The sequence below is a fragment of the Astyanax mexicanus genome, chromosome 1, assembly GCF_023375975.1.
Source record: "Astyanax mexicanus isolate ESR-SI-001 chromosome 1, AstMex3_surface, whole genome shotgun sequence".
NCBI classification, from domain to species: domain Eukaryota; kingdom Metazoa; phylum Chordata; class Actinopteri; order Characiformes; family Acestrorhamphidae; genus Astyanax; species Astyanax mexicanus.
Genome location: NC_064408.1, coordinates 18,971,548 through 18,988,000, shown reverse-complemented (window position 1 = coordinate 18,988,000; position 16,453 = coordinate 18,971,548). Strand labels below are relative to the sequence as shown.

General features: G+C 37.3%; 1 protein-coding gene across 1 annotated transcript in view; it reads left to right on the top strand.

Moving 5' to 3' along the window:
- pcsk5a (proprotein convertase subtilisin/kexin type 5a) overlaps positions 1-16,151 on the top strand; it is a 41,877-nt gene extending 25,726 nt beyond the window's left edge. Inside the window, exons 24-37 of the mRNA XM_049474316.1 lie at positions 1,266-1,334; positions 1,570-1,612; positions 1,719-1,861; positions 3,385-3,585; positions 4,186-4,269; positions 5,855-6,053; positions 6,201-6,415; positions 8,499-8,741; positions 9,686-9,919; positions 11,224-11,398; positions 11,888-12,105; positions 12,228-12,328; positions 13,300-13,495; positions 15,169-16,151. Coding sequence (XP_049330273.1) covers positions 1,266-1,334; positions 1,570-1,612; positions 1,719-1,861; positions 3,385-3,585; positions 4,186-4,269; positions 5,855-6,053; positions 6,201-6,415; positions 8,499-8,741; positions 9,686-9,919; positions 11,224-11,398; positions 11,888-12,105; positions 12,228-12,328; positions 13,300-13,495; positions 15,169-15,632 — 2,585 coding nt within the window. The 3' untranslated portion in view covers positions 15,633-16,151. The remainder of the gene's footprint in view (positions 1-1,265; positions 1,335-1,569; positions 1,613-1,718; positions 1,862-3,384; positions 3,586-4,185; positions 4,270-5,854; positions 6,054-6,200; positions 6,416-8,498; positions 8,742-9,685; positions 9,920-11,223; positions 11,399-11,887; positions 12,106-12,227; positions 12,329-13,299; positions 13,496-15,168) is intronic.
- Positions 16,152-16,453: the final 302 nt, after the last annotated feature.

Here is a 16,453-nt window from a genome sequence, read left to right as displayed (position 1 = left end):
GCTAAGCGCTAGTTTGCTCTTTCACTGTTCAGAGGGGAGTGTATTGGACTGTAGTCTGCATGTTTACTGTGTAAAAGTTACAAGCTGTTAGCTAATATCGCCCTGGCTTACCGGAACACTCAGGCTTCCTCAGTGTAGCCACTAGCAGTTAGCAGCTAATGCTAATGCTTGTGCACCCAATAGACACCCAAAGACATATTTGGCATCTAAAGTCTGCTTCTTTAATTGTGCGCTGGAACAAGGTAATAAATATCACGTCTGGATGAACTGACTTTATTTTTGGGGTTGTTGATTCCTGCTTTGTCAAATACTTGAATTGAATTGAAATGCTAATACATAAACTGAAATAAAAACAAAATAATAAAAAGAGTGTAAAAAAGCTGAAACATTTTTATAAAATAAAAGTTTTATAAAATTAATTGGTTAAGTATTAATGAGTATGTTGTTCTTTGATAAATAGAATCATGGTGACAGGAATTCTTTACATTGATTGGCCAGGTTACAGCACAGCAACCGCTCACAAGAGCCACTAAGCATGGCACAGCATAGCTTTGTTTTTAGCACTGTTACAAATACACTGCAGTTAACTTTTACCAGCTAATGTTATGTCCTCTCAGTGTATGTTCTCAGTCAGTGTTCTCTTGGCATGGTGTCCAGTTAGCTAGTCACAATATGGTTAGATTTTACTCAATCAACAAGCTAACACCCTCTTGATTAGGTGTGTGCCATATCTTAATGCATGCAACAGTATTGGCAAAATATTTGACATGAAAAAAAAAACCTTGCAATATTCTTGAGAGCAATCTATTCTGTATTTGTTTTGCTATTTACTTTTTTAAACTGTTTGTTTGCAGTTTTAATTAGTTTTGTGGTACATTTACATTTACAGCATTTTTAGCTAATGCTCTTATCCAGAGATACTTACAAGGTTGTTCCTATTACAGAGTTGGGCCAACGTAGTGTTAGGACTCTTACCCAAGGACTCTTATTGGTGTAGCAGAGCATAATCACACTGAAATTGAACCCCAGTCTCCCACATGGAAGCTCACTGGCAGGCGGTGGTGTTATCCACTGCGCCACACCAACCACAACCACAGATTTTAGTTATTACAGAGCTTTTTACTATTTGTGTTACATTTGCTATTTTGTTAAACTGATTTTGTATAAAATAATAATAGAGTTTTCATAAGTTACTGTTTAAAAAATAGTTACCAAAATAGTGAATAAAACAAATAACCATGGTGTATTTGTGTGTGTGATTGTAGGAGAGGTTGAAGACCCTGAGTATGATGACTGTATGGCATGTGAAGAAGGCTGCAAAAAATGTGTCCTTTGTAAGTCCTGATTGGTTATCTATCTCATACACAGCAATACTGCCACACACTATTCTGGTTAACACTTTTCAACCAGTATTAATTAGCCAGGTTTATAGTCAATAAAAATTCCAGAGGTTTGACATAGTTGACTTTTATTAAGGCAAACATTCAAACATTGACAGTCATTATGAGCTATGTAATTGTTCGATTGTTTATCCATATAACCTGATTATATTGTCTTCTGCCGTTACAGATAACCCCAAACACTGCCTGTCCTGCACTGAAGGCTACTATAAGTAAGATCATCTTCTCTAAAGCTTTGATCTGTTTATTTGGTGTTGAGAGAGTTATGACTAAAGCATATATGTATTTTTGTGCTGTGTCTGTGGATGTGTGGTACAGGTATGAAGACGGCTGCTTTAAACACTGTCCTGCCAAGACATATCCTGTAGAGGAGACAATGGGCTGTGTGGCCTGCGATCCTGACTGTGTCAGCTGTGATGAAGATGAGTGCTACTGGTGCGAGACTGACCTGTTCTTATCAGGTAATGCTTGAAATGCTCAAAATCCATGCATTAATTCTCTTAATTTGCTAAGATAGCAATGAATCTGACAGTTGACTGTTTAAGTTTTTTCAGTCAGTGGTGCACCTGTGTTTTCTGTTGACAAGAAAGAAATATTTACCTAAACACACCCCACTTTCAGACCACCACGCCCATCGATTTATATTCACAAGCTTAGTTCCTATTTAAACAATGCAGGCACAAGGTGGGAAAATAGACTGTTCGCAAACTGTAAGATAGCAATGAGCATGATGACATGAGTGAAAAATATGGTATGGTATGGTGTGGTGTATCTGCGCCTGGCGCCGGTATCAAAAGAGCTCCGTGTGACAATGACCCAATGTCTTATCCTTGTCCTGCAAAACAACGTTTCTTTAATTTTGCCATTTTGACATTTTGACATAATGCAAACCTAACAGTTGTTTTTACAATGCATCAGAAGTTCATTATGAATTGGCTAATAGAAAGGCTTTTAAATCACCTGGAATAAAAAAAAGGTACAAGGTTTTTACATATCAGTGACAATATATAGTCAAATATATGAAGGCACCCTTCAGCAATGATCTTCAAGTTATAGTTAAAGACTTTTCACACACGTTAGACATGGAATTTCAAGTAGGATCTAATGATTACTGTAATGAATTGTCTCAGATTTGTTTGGGTACCTGTTTAGAGAGCAAGAGAAAAGGAAGAAAAAAAAAAAAAAAAAAATATATATATATATATATATATATATATATATATATATATATATTGTCACAGTTTAGCCCATGTCTGTCATGTTTCTCCCTCATTTGGTCTTGTGTGCTCCTGCCACTCTGTTTACCTGTCATGTTTCCCAGCCATGTGCTATTGTTGTGTTTTGGTCCTGTCTCCGCCCTAGCCCCACCCTGTCATTAGTTATTTGTAACCCCGCCCCCTCTTGATTGATCCTCAGGTGTTTCCAGATTCCTGTTCCCTCCATGTGTATATAAGCCCCTTTGTTTCAAGCCTTCTTTGTCTAGTCTTTTGTTAGTTTGTTTGCTGTCCGTGATCAGGTTTGTTTCATGTCTCTTGATGTTTGTTAGCTTCCTTTTTTCAAGTTTAGTGTTTTGTAGTTTTGTATTCAGTGTAACTTTGGTTTATTTTGTTTGTTTGTTTGTTTGTTAATTTGTTTTAGTTTGTTAATTTAAATAAATATAATTATTCTGCACTTACGTCCATTCCCTCACTTCTGTAACATATATATATATATATATATATATATATATATATATATATATATTTATTTATTTATTTATTTATTTATTTATTTATTTATTTATTTATTTATTTATTTATTTATTTATTTATTTATTTATTTATTTATTTATTTATTCATTTATTTATTCATTTATTTATTCATTTATTTATTCATTTATTTATTCATTTATTTATTCATTCATTTATTTATTTATTTATTTATTTTGCAAGACATTTGTTTAGACCTGTCAAAAATAATGGCCAATAACAGTCATTTCGTGCAGATGGGAAGTGTGTACCAGAGTGTCCAGAAGGTTTTTACGGTGATGAGGACACTCAGGAGTGTGAGGAGTGTCATGCGGACTGCCAGACCTGCAGTGGACCAGGAGATGATGAGTGTGTCATCTGCCACGAAAGCCTGGTTCTGGCAAGTGGAGAGTGTGTGGCTGAGCAGGACATATGTCCTGCTAAAACCTACGTCTCTGGTGAGTCTGATCTTATTTCCTGCTATGGCCTTTTCAATAGCAGTTGGTTCAATTCAATAACCTTTACATTAAAGAAAGATCTAAGATATAAAATTAGATTTAAACAAATTTACTGTTGTCTGTTTATTTATTTATTCTATATATAACGATTCTCAACCAAATTGAGAAAAAGTGTATCACCTGGATTGTGTGATATATAACAGTACACTGGTGGTAGCATATATAATGCAAATAGTAGACCTGCTAGAACAGAACATTGTGGGATGCCACAGTTGTTTATGTACAGATGCTTCATTTACATTTAAATTTACAAACTGATAAATATAAGTCTGTCTCTTGAACCATTGTAGTGCTTTTCCTGTGACCGTTGACTTTTAATGTGGTTTCTATTAGCTGCAGGTGACAGATTTCTTTAAGGACTTTGAAATAAAGGAAATATTTAAAATAACAAAAAAAAAACTATAGCTCACAATTAGCTTAAGCTTACACTTTTGTACAAGGTTATAAATGTTAAAAGAAGTTTGGCTTTTCTTAAATAAGCATAACATTGTATGCAGGTGGGTTTCATGCTAAATAGCTTTGTTTGTATGTGTTATTTAGATGATGGTGAGTGTGAGTCATGCCATTCTTCTTGTGAGACCTGCTGGGGCAGGCTGAAGAATCAGTGCAACACCTGCATCACAGGTGTGTGACCCTATCCCTCCATTTCTGTCACTTTCTGTATATATGTATTTCCTTTACAATATATACTGCAAAGCCTTCTTTGTTGTTTAATGATTAATTAGCTTATTTCTAATTATTTCTACTTGTTTTTATTGATTTTATGTACTATATATTTAAGTACTGTTTTATGTAATATAAAACTTAGTCTGCCTTATTCTGTTGGAAGAAAATTATCATCATTATTAAGTCATTTTGCTTGTGTCAAAGAAATGCATTTAAAACAAGCAAAATTATCTGCAAAATTATTTTATATCTCATAATATAAGAACAATAAAATAATTATCAGATCTTAAATATAATTTGCAATGTGAATTTGGGCTTTTACAAATACAAGCTGGTCCCTAAGACATCATCTAATGTAGACCATCACTGGGTGCAGTTTAGCTACTGCATTCTTAGCTTTTCTGTGCAGTGCAACCTAACTAAACACATAATTTTATTTCTGATATTAGCAGTGAACTATTTAGCTTGCTAATTAGCTTTTTGTGTTAATGTTTCATAGAAGCTAATATAAGCTACTTTTGTAATGACTGAGACTTGGAGGCAGGATGCAATCCAAAGCGGTTTCACTAGAAAAGTAACAAAGGATAGAACAACACTATGACAAAAAAAAAAAAACAGAATAAAGTTAACAAACTATACCCAAATAATACCAGTTATACAGAGGGTCAGACAAAGCAGGACACAGAACAAAGGAAAACATGAGGTATATGTAGGGTTGAGGTAACTAGGAACATTTTATGCTAAGTAACAAACTAGACACAGCTGTGAACACTAATTACTGGACAAGACTAGAGCTGAGACAAGACAGCAACAAAACAGAGCCATGTGTTAAAGAGCATGTGGGAGGGAAAACAAACAGACTAGGAAAGTCAGACAAGAAGACAAGACAAGAACAGAAAGGACCATGAAGAAAATAATAGAGGGCTATAATATACATTTACAGGGGTTGGAAAATGAAACTGAAACGCCTGTCATTTTAGTGTGGGAGGTTTCATGGCTAAATTGGCCAATCCTCATTAATTGCACATTGCACCAGTAAGAGCAGAGTGTGAAGGTTTAATTAGCAGGGTAAGAGCACAGTTCTGCTCAAAATATTGCAATGCACACAACATTCTGGGTGACATATCAGAGTTCAAAAGAGGACAAATGGTTGGTGCACGTCTTGCTGGCGCGTCTGTGACCAAGACAGCAAGTCTTTGTGATGTATCAAGAGCCACGGTATCCAGGGTAATGTCAGCATACCACCAAGAAGGACCAACCACATCCAACAGGATTAACTGTGGACACAAGAGGAAGCTGTCTGAAAGGGATGTTCGGGTGCTAACCCGGATTGTATCCAAAAAACATAAAACCACGGCTGATCAAATCACGGCAGAATTCAATGTCCATCACCACAATCAATTATTGTGGTCTAAAACCAGGTGTTTCAGTTTCATTGTCCAATCCCTGTACATTATCTTTAAAAAAATGTATTATATTTGCCCTAGATCGATTATGTATATGGTATTAGATCATTTTTTTATACATTGTCTGTGTGTTTCAGGGCGGTATCTGACCACTGAGCAGCTGTGTGTCACACGCTGCCCAGTGGGCAGTTTTGGCAACAAGGAAAGTGGACAGTGTGAGGCATGCCCACAGGGCTGCTCCCAGTGCCAGGATGGGCAGCGCTGCACTCGCTGCTTATCAACTCGCAAGAATGCCCTCTACCTGCAGAGTGGACAGTGTGTGCAGCAGTGCTCCAGGTCTGAAGCATTTATTACTACTGATGTATTATATGTAGTACAATTGGAAATAGAACTGCAATTCAGTGAGAGCTTTATTTAGAGAAAGATGTGCAAAAATGCATTTTTAGAACCTCTTTGTGTGTGTCTGTGTGTGCACTGTTACAGAGGCTACCCTGCAGGACTGGTGTGTAAGAGCTGTGCACCAGGCTGTGCATCGTGTGAGCACAACGCCACAAACTGTCTCAGCTGTCAGCAGCCCTTACTTCTCCACAAACACCAGTGTGTGCAGTCATGCCCACCTGCACACACTCAGCGGAGTGGGGAGTGTGTGCAGTGCCCACAGGCCTGTCTCCTGTGCTCAGAGGAAGGCCAGTGTACAAGTAAGAAAGTGACACACTAGAAACAGCTCATCTTTTTATAGTAGAGTTTGATTAAGTTTGTATGATAGGTCTGATCGATGATTTATATTTTTATTGGCAGAGCAATTTACAAAGGTGCATGTGATTAAACACATTCATCATATATATTATTTTACCATACAGTTTATTTTGCTGTAAAACAATTAAATTATTAGATTAGATGCATTTAGCATCTAACCAAAAGTTCAAAGTTTAAAACATATAAATAAGTTTAAACATGATGGGCAAATGTATGTATAATGTGTATAATGCAGTGGTGTCAATCCACCAAAAAAAAAGAATCAACTTAATCACTATAGACTTCTGTGTTTAATCATAATTAATCACACTTTTTCATCCCTAAAACTAAGCTTTTGATAGTAGGTATTTAAATCAAAGATTTGAATAAAATAATCAGTAGAAACACTTAGAAATGTATTATTGGTGCCAATCCTATAAAAAAAAATAACTGTGTCAATCTTAACAGTATTCTGTTAAGTCTGACAAAATATATATTTGTAAATGCTGGTATTGGGAAGGGGACAGTAATAATGGCACTTGGCAGAATAGATTCTTTTTTTTACTGTATCATAACATCTCAGGGTAGTTATTTTTGTGTTCTAAATTAGAATATTGTAATGTGCTGAGTTCATATGAGAGTTTTAATGGAGAAAATACATTTGAGTGTAGCTCCATATTTCACACTAAACAGCCAGCAGTTGCATGTTTCCTCTTTTGCAGTGTGTGTGTGAGAGAGAGAGAAAGAGAGAGCATAAACTTTATCATAAATAAAAACTCATCAACCTTCTGAATTGAAAAGTATCACTAAATAAAACTGCTAATGCGTCTCCAGGTTCTGACAAATTTGTCATGGGATTAATTTGTGTAAAAAAACAAATGAAACGTTAAACTCTCTACTGGCTGGTCTTCCACTGCGAGCCACCATACCACTACAATTAATTCAGAATGCAGCAGCATGACTCGTCTTCAATCTTCCGAAGTTCAGTCATGTGACTCCTTTGCTGCGTTCCCTCCACTGGCTTCCTGTTGCCACCTGCATCCAATTCAAAACCCTAACTCTGGCCAGGCAAAAAACGGGCCAGCTCCTTCATACTTGATGGCAATGGTCAAAGCCAGATCTGTACCAAGAGCTCTTAGAGCTTCCAGTACAGCTCGGCTCGAACCTCCATCCCTCAAAACACACAAACAAACATCCAGACTCTTCTCTGTGCTGCACCAAGGTGGTGGAATGAATTTCCACTGGTTGTCAGAACAGCAGAGTCACTCGCAGTCTTCAATTGTCGACTGAAGACACATCTTTTCAAAGAGTTCCTAAACTTTTTTTTACAAATTTTAACAAAAAACATGATTCTAAAGGTTCTAAACATGATCAAGCTTTGTGTACCTCTTGATCCTAGTCTACAAAATAGCTTTGGATATTTGAAGTAACATCGAAGTATTGTTGTAAGTCGCTGGATAAAGGCGTCTGCTAAATACCTTAAATGTAAATGTAAATGTTAAATTTTCCAGATTAACTGCATGGATTAACACGTTAATGTTGACAGCACTAGTATAATGTATATGTTGCAAATGTTAAACAAATAATGGCCATAAATGGTTAAACTGAAGATAGAAAAAAATAAATGCAATAAGTGAACAATGTGAAATCAAATGGGACAAATGTTTATGTATACAGGCAGGTATTAAAAGTAAGTACAAATAGTTAGGGAGTATTAAGGAGATCATTTTAAATCACACCAAAATGCACTTCCTACAAGTGGCACACTAAAATAATCTAAATGATGATCCAAAGCATGACTAATGAACCAAAATGCTTTGCTATAGCACCACCTTCAGGCTTTACTGTTATCATAGAATAGTGTGTGGGACTAGCATTGTATGCACAATTCATTTTAGGATAGAAAAAGAAAATAAAAACTGACAAATGTCTAACAAAAAGTACTGTAGCAATAATTACATAACTACATGCACATAAACACACATACTGTACCTCAACATAAACCTCTCTCTCTTTCTCTCTCTCTCTCTCTTTCTACATGCTCAGAGTGTGAAGAGACTGCTTTCCTACATGAGGGGGAGTGTGTAACAGCATGCCCTGAAGGATTTTTTAAGGACACAGAGCAAGGAGTGTGTGTGCGCTGTCACTCAGACTGCGAACTCTGTGACGGGCCAGGTCCTGACGACTGTCAGACCTGCGCCGATTCCAGTAACATCCTCCACAATGGAGCATGTGTGTCATCCTGCCCCTCACACACTTACAGGGACAGCAGATCTGGGGAGTGCATGGGTGAGTATGAACACACACACCTATACAGAGTTAAAAAAGGATGCTGCATAAATGACAAGATAACCCCCCTCTTTTTTCTGCTTCACATTATAGTGATATAACCTGATATTGTATAACTAGTGCTGGGCAGTATACTGGTTCATCCAATACACTGGAGGCGAAATTAAAACCGCTATGCATTTTTCATATGCTAATGCTAATGCTAGCCAGTTATAATAACAAGCTAACATACTGTGAAATAAATGATCTGTCCTGCCTGGATAGAAATAAAAACAGCACTTTATCTGAGGAGCTCCTGCTGCTGTTCCTCACAATATGTGTGTTTTTAGCCAAGTAAAATAGAAAAACAAGAGCAAACAGCAATTATACACTCAGACAAGAGACAAATGGGATTACAATCAATCACAATGGATCCACAGCTCAGTAAAAAGTTCCTCTCGGTGCAAAAAAGCTTCAAGAACAGGAACTGCAGTCCTTTCAAATATATTAATAAAAGTTTAAATAAAAAAAAATATATAAAACTTTTAATGTGCACTGAACTGAATTTATTTGTTAACTGGATAAAGAAGGAAATTGTGGCTATTTTTAATAATATAATGCCCTTAATGGCTTAAGGAGTAACATATTGTAAATTGATATTAAACTTGTGCTAGGAAGTTGGGGATGAGGTGGGGTGGTTATCGTCATCAGATTCATCAGTATCTCTCCAACATTTAATAGAAAGCAGTGCAGGTAGTACTAAATATGATAAACTGTTTTTATACCCTTCATTTTAGAAAAATAAAATCAACAAATGAGCAGGTGTCCCAATAGTTTTGTCAGTACAGTGTAAATAAGCATACAGTGTATGTGGAAGTTATGCTGCAGTAGTTATTTATTATTAGTTAGTAGTTATTTATTTTATAAGTTATTATATATTTGAAAATATTATATTATTTTTTCAGTGTGTCACAGCACCTGTCGGACCTGCTCGGGTCCACTGGACACTGACTGCACCAGCTGCTCCGAAGACCTCAGGACAGACAGCCACGGGCGCTGTACCACACCTACTACCTGCCCCTCGCACCACTACAGTGACCGTGAGGGTGAATGCCACCTGTGCCACAAGCACTGCAATCAGTGCTCTGGTCCAGACCACAGCCAGTGCCTCAGCTGCTACCCAAACCACTACCTGCTCAGTGAGTCCAGAGAAAGTTCTGCTGTGATGGTTCCAATGAAACAGATATCAAGGTCAAATACAGGTGAAAAGAGTTCACTGCAAGTTGTGCAAGTTGCCTTTCTGCAAGCATTACAATAACAGAGTTGGTTTATGGAGAGTCTAGAGGGAGCCCACGAGTTAGTCCTCAGTGAATGGGGACGAATGAAGCTAAATGTCAAAAGTTTATAAACTGTGATTTTGATTAAATGCACAACATCAACCCATTCATTTTGGGCTTGTAAAATATAAAAAATCAACAGCAAACAGCAATTATTGCCTAAGAAAAGAGAGGAACAGAAGTGTCTGACAAACCTGAAAGACAATTAGGTAGACATATGATCATTTGTCTATACATTCTCTGACAATACCAGTGTACCAGTATATATCAGTATACGTATATAAATATAGTATTTTTCACGTATTTAGGCACAATTAAAATCCCTTTTTTTGTTTTGCAGTTTTACCAGAATTTTACCAGTCAGGTAATAAGGAGCAGTAAAGCCACTCTACTGAAGTACAGCATTATACAGGAGTTTCAGTTTAGTTCTCCACCAGTATTAGCATTAGCTGCTAACCGCACTAAGCACTAGCTTTTTTGTCATTCAGAGATGAGTATTATTGTAGTCTGCTACTAACCCCGGCGAGCACTGCTGGAGCAGCATTAGCATTACCAACTAACTGCGCTAAGAGCTAGCTCTTTCGCCATTAAGAGGGGCGTATATAGGACTGTAGCCTGCGTGTTTACTGTGTTAAAACAAGCTACGTGGATCGAACCGCTAGCTCATATCACCCTGGCTTACTGTAACACCACTCAGAGTTCCTCAGTGTAGCGCTGTCAGGTGGCATTAGCCGCTAACTGCAGCTAGCGCTAGGGTTTACTGTAAGTGAATAGAAGTGCTTTACTCACCCAAATGAACAGTTTTCAGGAGAGAAATCTGTGTAGATTAACATTGAGTACTCATTTGACTTTAAAAAAAACATTTTGTTTTAGTTTTGTTTACTTAACTTAACTTAGCTTAGCTTTAAAGGTCTCACCACCCAGCGACGAGACCTGCTGGATTATGAGAAAAACATGGCAACACCCCTGTGCCTTACATGCTCAAAAATTCAATTATCTAATTTAATTTATTTATTTTCTTTAAAGATGAAAATTTAAAAAATCAAATCTATCAAAAAATTAAACAAGATAACATCCAGGGTTCCTTTTAAAGAGTTAAGCCAATAGCTGCATTAGCAGTACACGTTTCTAACACGTCTCTTCTCTCTTTTGTTGTGTATTTGCAGACGGTACGTGTGTAGATGAGTGTCCCACAGGCTTCTTTAGAGGGGAGACTCTGTGGTGTGAGCCATGCCATCCCAACTGTCTGAGCTGCATAGGCAGACACAGTCACGAGTGCCTGAGCTGCAGGGATCATCTCTACAGAGAGGGAAAGGAGTGTGTGGAGTCCTGCCGGCCTGGGTGAGTTACGTCCAATTACATTAATCTACGTTTTGACAGTGTGGGTAATTTGAATTTGCTCTATTGAATTGTACCATGTTTCTCATTAACTTTAAAGCACAATTGCCAATATGCATACTTTTTATCTGCTTTCTTTTCAGTAATATACAGTATGTGCTTAATAAAATGTAGCATCTGTGATTTGTTTCTGGATTTCTCAAAAATACTAGAGCCCAATCTTTATTCATATTTTTTATTTATTGAATGTATTTAACCGATACCACTGGTGGTCTCTGAGTTTCCCAGAGTCCTCTTCACATTAAAATGGTATTAAAATGATTCTGCGTCCTTAAAAGAATGCACACAATTTTACAGTTTATCTGTGTTTTATATATTACACACAGAATGCCTATAGAAAGAGTTGCTATTTGCGTAAAAGGTGTGTTTGTACACTCACACATACCCAACACTCACCCTTACACACCTCTCTCCTCTCTCTGTGTGCTGAAGTCACTATGCCAGCACAGACTCCAGGGTGTGTGAGCGCTGTCAGGAGAGCTGTGCTGAGTGTGTGCGAGGCGGTGCTGAGGGTTGTGTGAGCTGCAGGGAAGGCTTGCTGTTGGTGAGGGAGCAGGGCCGCTGTGTGTCCTCCTGCCCCTTCCAGCACTACCGTGACACACAGCACCGGAACTGCGAGCTCTGCCACCACACCTGCAGAAACTGTACAGGTACAGAACCCTCACATAAATCATGACGTGGAGCAGGTTCAGAACTCTGCAGTACACTGTGTGTGTGTTTCTTTTAAATGTCTTATTTTTTGATTGGTGTCTTATATGTCTCTGTTGGGCAGGTAAAGGAATGCTGGACTGCAGCTCGTGCAGTCCTGGATACACACTCTCAGAGGGAGCTTGTGATTCGCTCTGTGGCATGGGGGAGTATGTTGTATCTGAGGTACAAATATTACTGTTACCTAAACGATGTGAAGTACTTTGTACTTTGTTGGAATGTTATTATTGTGGTGCGGAGCCCCTAAGATGACATTATGTAAAAAAAATATATATTAATGGGTGGCCACGACTAATTAAATCAGGGGAATGATATCCTAAGCTGTGGCTAATTTTTCAGCCTTTTCTGCAGTAATATACAGTATGTGCTTAATAAAATGTTCCATCTGTGATTTTCAATGTGTTCTCTAAAATACTTTGTAAAAGTCAGAGGCCAACATTTTTTTTTTATTTATTGAATGTATTAAACCGATATCACTGGTGGTCTCTGAGTTTCACACAGTCCTGTTCACATTAAAATTATATAACAATCATTCTGCATAATTAAAGAATGCACATGATTTTACACATCATGTGTGTTATATATATATATATATATATTACACACATCATTTCTATAGGAAGAGTTGCTATCTGCTTGAAACTTGTGTATGTACACCCACACATACCCTTACATCCTAAGCTGTGGCCAAGACTTATTAAAGCGAGGAAACAAGATCCCAATGCGTAGGAATTAGATAATTAAGGCATGTGAATGAGATAATTAAGTCATGGCCAAAACTTATTAAGCCATGGGAACGAGATGGTAGCCAGAAGATAAAAAAAGCTTGCTTTTTCTGTAAATTAATGCCAATAAAGAAACGGAATATTACATCAAAGTTCCTTTAATCCAAGAGTAATGGAAAATGGAGAGTGAAATGGTTTCTTATTATTTTTATCTTGGAATGAATTATGGCGATATTTTTGAGTGTCCCACACATTAGGATCTCGTTCTCATGCTTAAATGATCACTTTCTCATGCCTTAATTATCTCGTTTCCACGCATTAGGATCTTGTTCACACACCTTAATTATCTCATTCCTACACATTAGGAACTCATTCTCGCACCTTAATTATATCAATCTCTTTTTTTTACAGGATCAGAGTTATAACTGTGCAGTCTGTGATGAGTCGTGTTTGGAGTGTAAAGGACCCGGGCCACACAGCTGCACGATTTGCTCTACAGAGTCCATTCTGACCATCGAAGGGCGCTGTCTGCCCTGCTGTAGGAACGAGCATGATGAAGATTCTAGAGTAGAGGAACAGGAGTGCTGTAACTGTACACAGTCCAGAGGTAATGAATTACACTTAGAAACAATTTGAAATGGTTTATTTGTGAAGTGACCTATACAGCTCTGGAAAATAATATGAGACCACTTAAAAATTATGACCTTCTTTGATTTTACTAAATTGCAAACCTCTGGAATATAATCAAAAGGAAGATTGATGATTACAAGCCATTACCAGCCTGAACTGCATGAATGTTTGCACCAAGAGTGGAATAAAGGTATCCAAAAGCAGTGTGTAAGACTGGTGGAGGAGAACATGCCAAGATACATGGAAACTGATTATAAACCAGGGTTATTCCACCAAATATTGATTTGTAAACTCTTAAAATTTTATGAATATGAACTTGTTTTCTTTGCATTATTTGAGGTCTGAAAGCTCTGCATCTTTTTTGTTATTTCAGACATTTCTCATTTTCTGCAAATAAATGCTCTAAATGACAATATTTTTATTTGGGATTTGGGAGAAATGTTGTTTGTAGTTTATAGAATAAAACAACAGTGTTCATTTTACTCAAACGTAGGCATATAAGAAGCAAAATCAGAGAAACTGATTCAGAAACTGAAGTATTTTCTTAATTTTGTTCCAGAGCTGTATGTAGTCCTCTGTATACACAATGACAAAAATGTGAAATAGAAGTTAGAGAACAAAATTTGTATATAAAAAAGACTGTATAACTAAATCTACTGTCCCCATTCAGATGTTACAGTCGTCACCACTTTTTAAAATTATATAGATATAATATATGCTTTTTAAGTTTTGTCTATGAATATCTACTGCATTTTCTATTCCATTTTCATGTCTTTTAGTAGGACAATTGGAATATTTTTTAACACAGTGCTTCATAAACTGACATGCACTTTTTGTTCAATAAAGAACCAGTTTTGTGAAATAGATCTGTAAAAAAAGCTTTTTGCATTGACTTTACATTCACATTTTTGTTGGAGTGAGTTTTAGAAGTTTCTTGAAAATTTGAGTATATTGTAGTAAACAATAAAGTCTGTAGTCATGTTTACATCCAGAGCTTCCACTAATTCCAATAAATCATTTTCCACCCACTACAGTGATGTAATGAAACGTTAGATGACATAGGCTAATGTTTGTTTGTTTCAGAATGCCTAAAGCAACTTTAAAAAGCAGTTTATCTTAATAGGACCATTCATATGGTCGGTCGCTATCATCACCAGCCACCTGTGCAAACTGATTATGATACATCATAATTTATTTAGGGTTCGTACGGACATGAAAAACCTGGAAAAGTCATGGAATTTGAAAATAGCAATTTTCAGGCCTGGATAAGTTTCAGAAAAATAAAAATACCCAGAAGGTTTTGGAAAAGTCATGGAAATTTGCTCTACCAATCTTGTTTCAGTTTATCAATGGAGAAAAGCTATTTCAAGCTAAGATCTGACATACATTTTATTATTAAAGATTGTGTCAACATTTTTATCACATTCGTTTTAGACCTACTATATTATATCAGTTTTATTTATAGTTTTAGATGGTTTTTGGTTTTATTGTCCATGTCTGCACTTATGTTTTAAAAATTGTATGGTCATAAACTTGCCCTGAAGTCTTGGAAAAGTCATGAAAAAGTCATGGAAATGTATTGGCTAAAACGTGCATGAACCCTGTTTTATTAGAAAACCTTTCTTATATTCACAATCTGTCTCCTTCAAGGCAAGTGTGTCCTCAGCTCAAACTCTGCTCTGCATGACCCTGAGGAAGAGGAGTACCCAGGCAACCTGGCACTCTTCATCACCGCCTCCATCCTGCTGGTGCTGGCTCTGGTCGCCATAGTTATGCTCATCAGACGCTCCTCCAAACGACCAAGGCCTGACACCGCTGTGGCCCGGGGTTATGAGAAGCTGGGCCACAGCAGCGGTAAGGATAGCTATCGTGGAGGCTTGACGTCGTCCTCTTCTACCTATGGTGGCCAGGCCGGCTCCAGCTCAGGACACTTTAATGAGAATCAGCTTGTGGACCTCGGGGACGGGCCGGCGGACGATGAGGATGATGAAGATGAAGATATTGTGTACATGGGGCAGGACGGCACGGTTTACCGCAAGTTCCGCTATGGACAACTGGGTGAGGAGCAGGAGGACGAGCTGGAATATGATGATGAGAGCTATAATTTTAAATAGTCTGAGAAGATTTTCTGAAACATGACAAAAGTGCTTCACCGATACATGACTGAATGTCCAAGTTGCATCAAGGTGACACTAAAACACAGGGGTAGCTTGCTATGATTTATTGAACCTGCAGCCATATAGGTCAGTGTGTATGATAAAACCATAAGTTTAATGTTATATTTTACTGTTTAAGACATTACTACTGAGGAACAAAGCTGTTTTGGCAACTTGACCAGGTGTTTACAACTAATTTATCACAATGAATTCAACAGTTTCAGCATTTACAACTCATACTGTTCTGTGCTGTAATTGCTGACTTTGACTTATATGTCCTTATTTCATCACCTTTACTCTATTTGCTTTCTGTGATATTTTGATTGTGTGAATCAATGCATTTTGCTCAAGCAACACTTTAAACCTGTGCCTGTGCAGCATTACATATTTAAGGGCGAAAAATTCACATTGTTTGTTTGTCACTGATTTGGTGTGAAAGTGTGTCTGTTCCACTCATTTTAATAAAAGTGGAATAAAATGCAAAAAATCATGACTCGTTGACATGAGGTAGCAGGAAGTGTGTGCCACCCAGCCCTAGAGGCCTGTGGAAATTTGGTGAGATCTTGCACCTCCTTATTTCTACACATACTGCTCCATTGACCAAATAGGATACTTTGTCTGTCAATAACTACAGACTGTAGTTTCTCTGCATACTGTATTTTTCGCACTACTAGGAACACTTATAATCCTTCAGTTTCCCAAAAATCTTTAGTGCGTCTTTTAATCCAGGTGCACCTTATGTATGAATTCTACCAGTCAGGTTGTAAGGAGTAGTAAAG